Genomic DNA, 5,735 nt, shown 5'->3' with positions numbered 1-5,735 from the left:
CGCGCCCCCCCCCGCCAGGAGGGGCGGCGACAACCAAACCCCCGCGGCCGCACCGCCCGTAGAGCGCCCCAGTGCCCGCGCACGCGCAGCTGCTTCTCGCGCGCGGGACCCGCCGGGAGCGGCACCTCTTGCGCAAACGCACAAAGACGCAGAGACGGGTGCAGAGAAAGCGGACTTTATTGAAGATATGTGCCGCCCCGAAGCGGAAACGGAGGTGCCCTTGCCGCGCTCAGGCTTTACGCGGAGGTGCCCGCGGCGGTCTGGAGCCTCACACAGAGGTGCCCTCGGCGGGCTGCCCCTCCTTCTTGTTGTCCTCCGGTTTCATGGCGGGGAAGAGCAGCACCTCCTGCAAGCGGAGACAGCGTCAGCGGCCGCGCCGACCAGCAACGCCACATCCCGTGCGGAGATCTCGCGAGAGCTGCCCCAGCCCCGGCTCCGCTGGTCAGCTGCGCCTCAGAGATCTGAGCAAGTGCGCAAAGGAGCTTTTCCTAGCTTTTCCCAGGCGGGATTCTGCGTCTTAAAGAATCGCACGCAGCTGCATTGTCTGGCACTGGTTTCGTCGAAGAGACGGCCTGCTTTGCCGAATCCCATTCCCTGCTACCTGACAAAACCAGCAGTAGGAAAGCACTGCCACTGCCAATGCTTACCTTGATGTTATTGGAATCTGTAAGGAACATGGTCAAGCGATCAATTCCCATGCCCCAGCCAGCTGTAGGAGGAAGACCATACTCCAGTGCAGTGCAGAAGTTTTCATCAATAAACATGGCTTCATCATCACCTGCAGCTTTTGCCTAAATGAGATTAATAGTAAAACGTGGATTGTACAGAGCTAGACAGTATCACTCCTGCTAACCCCTACCAAAAAGGAGGAATACTGCGATTTGTAGAAGCCATGAAACTGATTGGTGCCTGATAGAGCTGTGCAAATGAGTAACAGATGAAGGAACCTCAGCACACAGAGAACTCTTGAGATCCTTCATACAGGTGCTCCTAAAATAGCTCTAGACTCAATTCCTTTCTGACTTACAAGTTTCCTATGTCCGCAAAGGTCCAGGCTCTTCACTTCAGTAAAAGCCATCTTTCAGAGCCATATGGCAGCAGATGACAGTAGAATGAATTGCTTTCAAAGGCTTATAAGGTTGTATTGGTAGCAACCCCCCTTTCAATGTTTGCAGAAGCAACAAAGAAGCATAATTACTTGAATGATCAGTAGCTGCTCCACAAACTAAGATTAGGGGCTGTTTTTTTCCCTCTCAAATAGAAAGGCTAAAAAACCCTATACTGAGATGGTAACTAATGCACCCAACCCTGACAGTCTCCAAGTGACAAAAGTCATAATAATTAAAACACAGATTAGCCAACCGTCTCAAATTTAGAAAATGCCAAAAATGAGTGTCAAAGCAACAGCAAACACTTTTGCTCACAGGTTCAAGAAGACTTTGCTAAGACTGTTATGGCAAATTTTTCTCCCTGAAATCCTGAAATGCAAACTGTCATCCTTCATCTCAGTCTCCACCTTAACATTAAATGTTGAGGCTAATTTTCATTCAATACGTATAATCATATGTCTGCAAAGTCTGGCTATAATCATGAGAGAACTGCAGCAAGCATATGTACAACAGACCGAAAATTAAAGACGTCTGTAATATTATTCATTCTGACTGAACATTTTGAAATTTACCATCAAGCTAGTTAACATAAATCTATTTTTCTGGCTTTGACAATTGTTTAAACCTCTCAGGCACTTTGAAGCCATTAGAAAGAATATGAAGATCAGGAACTGTTTCTGCAGACCATATCATTTGACCTCGGTCATGTGTGGATACAATATTGCTGCTAGCAAGAATTTTCTTGCTTCTTTCTAAGCCCGTGGGATACTTTTCTCTCTCACGAAGAGATTAGCAGAAGTTCTATAAACTATGAACACCAGCGACCTTGTAGACCTATGTTTATGGTACAGTAGGAAAATATTTTGACAATGGATGTTTAGGATTTCTAGCCAATCAACCCAGGGGGTGGCTAATCCTTTGTCCAATTAGACTATGAAGAAAAAAGTCTAGAAAAGAGTTCGTAAAATAATTTAATAAATCAATCTTGCTGCACAATTCCTACCTGTTGGATCTTCTCTCCTCTCCTATGGCTGCGGGATACAGTAATAGTCATGTGTGGCCAAGCATGCACTCATGGATGTGTACACCAAATTAATAACGAGTTTCAGTCACTCCCTTTGGAGGCTCACATAGAGAAATCTAGTATTATAAATTTGCAAGCCTAATAGTTTCCAATCTGGACCTGTATCCTGTGAGTCACCTTAAAATATTAGTGACTCTGTTCAGGAAATTAAGCTACTTCTTACACAGCATTCAAACTCTTACTGGACATGAAAATTAGTTTAAGAACCTAGAAGTATAATGTTGTATGACTGTATAAATACTTAACTGGGAAAAAAAAACCTTTCAACCCGGGCAAGACACAGAAAACATTTTGCACATTTGGGTTTTTCCAGATTAGTACTTTGGGTGGAATAAAAGGGAAGATATTCCAAAACAAAGTTGCACTAAAAAACCTCATCAACAGCAGTGTTTGACCTCATTTACCTTAAAGAGCAAGGTTCCTATAAAAGGAATTGAATTTTAATGACAGGCTTTCATTTCAGTGACAAATACTCGCTCAAAGTAGTAGCAACTCTTTTCAGCAGTAGGTACTAATGACAGATTTGGAACAGACATAGGAAATACTCTTTGCTTACATGCCTGTATTATATTCACTATCAGCAAGACACCATACCTTGGCCTGATCCTCAAAAAGCTGACGCTGCCGGAAAGGATCATTAAGTTCCGTGTACGCATTGCACACTTCCTTCTTCATTACAAAGAGTTCAAAGCGTTCTGTTAGTCCCGGAAGAGAGCGATGCCTGTGTGAAGAAGACAAAACAGACATACCTTAAAATAAACATACTTATAGAAGCAAAAAGCACATATGTGACTTAGGGGCATTGCTCACCCTTAGCACTAACAGCTGTCAAAACTTCTAAGTACTAAGTATTGACACACCTCTTCCCTGGATGATGGGTTTCATGCTCAGGAATCAATGTCTATCTTGGTTTGTGTCAAAATTCACAAACAAGTACACAACATCAAAATCTCTGCTTTCACATATGCAACTTTTTTTTTTAATGAAGTAGAAGATTTGAGTTACACACTGACGGTGTGTCATACTCTTACCATTTGGCAAGCGGACTCATGACCTGCGGGTGATCACAGATGAATGTAGGGTTGATACAAGTGACTTCCAGGAATTCACCAACTAACTGGGAAAACAAAAGCAAAACAATGTTGGGTTGATACAAGTGACTTCCAGGAATTCACCAACTAACTGGGAAAACAAACGTGAAACAATTATGCAGTGTACAACTATGCACTTTCCTAGCAGTGCCTTCACCAAGCACCCTAATTTCCTCTCTTCACTACTGAAGAAAGTACAAAAAATCTGAAGAGCTTCCGAAGTATTTCTGGTCATGTTAATGTCTTCATCAACAGAGAGTGTTTCCCAGTCAGGTAAGGAAAAACGACACAGCAAAAACTGTGTAATAGGTCAATTTGCACAGCAAGGCCCAATGGGAAAAGCATCAAAAGAACAGCTATGAGACAATATTTGGGCACAAAGGAATACAGCTGATAGAACTATATGGTATTTCCACCCTTTTGGTCAGCTACATACAGATGGACACATCTCACAAACAAAACTGACCTAAGATAAAGCAAATCTGTTTTAACCACAAGAGACCAGTTATCCAACTAAAATCCCCTACTGCTCAAGTTAAGCAGACATAAGTAAACTACATTTTGGTGTAGACGACACAAAAGAAGATTTTGACACAGCAAGTTTTCTCATGGTAATACAGCAATAGCTGAAGTGCATTGCAGCATGTTTTTCCAGGTGCAGCTAAACTTTTTCTTCAAAGAGACTTCTGTTGATACAGAGAGATCCTCAAAAGACATTGGGATTATAAAAATAGCACCTTTACTTACTTTGTCAAGAAGTCTGGCTGTTGTCCTGGGAAGCGGACATTCAACATTTCTCTCCACACAAAGGTTATCAAAGAACCTGCGAGTTTCTGAAATTGCAGACAAAAATTAGAACAGGAACCCCAGCAACCATTTTTTGTTCTTCAGCATTTCTTAAGAGTGACTTACAAGATCTCAATGGTAGACACCATGAAAAATATGAGTTTAAACGTCAATCTACAAAAACAGTGTTTGGTTTTAACTGTTTACAGTAAAAGAGTAGTTATTTTATACTTCAGAAATTTGACAACAGTTAAGCACAACACCATGTAACTGCTGGATGTAATTAATTGGGGGGGGTGGGGCAGAAAGAGGAGGGAACTGGGGGGAAAAACAATCACTATAAAGTATATGAACTAGTTTCCTTATGTCTCTTAATACCAGGAATAAAATAGCACATAATTACATTTTTAAGAAAGGCCCTAATAATCATACACCCAAGCTACAATTACAGGCATGTAAACTCAACCACACAAAAGAGAAGGAATAAGAAGTAAAAATCTGGATCTCTTCAAGAACTCCCTACATCATGCCTCTTGAGTATATCCTTTCACATATATTCAACAACAGAAGAGGCTAAAGAGTCAGCTCCTGCCAAAGACGGCAAGGAATGAAGGCTTCTCTCTGGACTCAGGTAAACCAACAAAACCAGAGGAAAGTAATCCCATATGTTAGTACTACTTCAGAAAAAGCAGCTGACAGACTGCAGCCTGAGAACTTGTGACCTTTTGCCCACTTTCTGTTACAGAAGAATTACAGGACACTCATACTCAGCATCTAACCTTCAGTTTCAAAACACTCAGTTGATGGAAATTTCACTCCTAGGACCTTTTCCAGATCATACACCATGCTAATGCGCCGGAAGGGAGGAGTAAAATCTATCTCATAGGTCTGTCCATCTTGACCATCTGGGTGGTAAGTGATCTTGTAACTCCCAGTAATGTGTTTCACCATCCCTACAAAAGGAACGTGAGGTTTAGAAGAATAGTATGCTACATAATAACCAATTCTTCCAGAGATTCTTACTCATTTTTTAATAATTTTGCATACTTCACCTGAAAGCAACTTCTCTGTAATTTCCATTAAGTCATGGTAGTCTGCATAAGCCATATAAAATTCACAAGTTGTGAACTCAGGGTTGTGAGTCAAATCAATTCCTTCATTCCGGAACTGACGCCCAATTTCATATACTCTATCCAGACCACCAACCACCAGCATCTAAACAAAATGAAATTCTAGTAAATACACTTTCTCAAAAGAACCTAAGAGAGCCCAAACACATGCAACTGCAACACAACCTTACAAATCTCATTCATGAGACAAGTCCACCTTTCTTCAAAAATAATCCTCATTTTAGCTACACTTGCTTTTGTTAAAACAGTTTGAAGAATATGGGCTTAGTAAGGCTTGCATTTTACCTTATGGTAAAGTTCTGGAGCAATTCTCATATATAAATTCATATCCAGTTCATTGTGGTATGTGATAAATGGTTTTGCCACAGCTCCGCCTGGAATTACATTCATCATAGGAGTTTCAACCTGTAACAACAAAAACAATTTCCCTGTTTTCATGAAATCTGTTTCCAAACCAGAAATGCACAGATCAAGCAAACAAACAAAACCAGCTAGTTTTGATGAAAAAACTGTATTTCACTTATTGTTCGGCATT

The 5,735-nt window shown here is 41.4% G+C and overlaps 1 protein-coding gene across 2 annotated transcripts in view; it reads right to left on the bottom strand.

Moving 5' to 3' along the window:
• Positions 1 to 159: 159 nt before the first annotated feature.
• Positions 160 to 5,735, bottom strand: part of KARS (lysyl-tRNA synthetase) — a 9,047-nt gene continuing 3,471 nt past the window's right edge. For both annotated transcript variants that reach the window (XM_008639168.2, XM_017741383.1), the window contains exons 7-14: positions 5,486 to 5,605; positions 5,123 to 5,285; positions 4,850 to 5,023; positions 4,032 to 4,117; positions 3,225 to 3,310; positions 2,788 to 2,914; positions 648 to 791; positions 160 to 346 (exon numbers count right to left, since the gene is read on the bottom strand). In XM_008639168.2, coding sequence (XP_008637390.1) covers positions 269 to 346; positions 648 to 791; positions 2,788 to 2,914; positions 3,225 to 3,310; positions 4,032 to 4,117; positions 4,850 to 5,023; positions 5,123 to 5,285; positions 5,486 to 5,605 — 978 coding nt within the window. In that variant the 3' untranslated portion in view covers positions 160 to 268. The remainder of the gene's footprint in view (positions 347 to 647; positions 792 to 2,787; positions 2,915 to 3,224; positions 3,311 to 4,031; positions 4,118 to 4,849; positions 5,024 to 5,122; positions 5,286 to 5,485; positions 5,606 to 5,735) is intronic.

This window comes from Corvus brachyrhynchos, unplaced genomic scaffold, assembly GCF_000691975.1.
Source record: "Corvus brachyrhynchos isolate BGI_N302 unplaced genomic scaffold, ASM69197v1 scaffold365, whole genome shotgun sequence".
In the NCBI taxonomy this organism is placed as follows: Eukaryota; Metazoa; Chordata; class Aves; order Passeriformes; family Corvidae; genus Corvus; species Corvus brachyrhynchos.
This window is presented reverse-complemented; position numbering and strand designations above follow the sequence as displayed.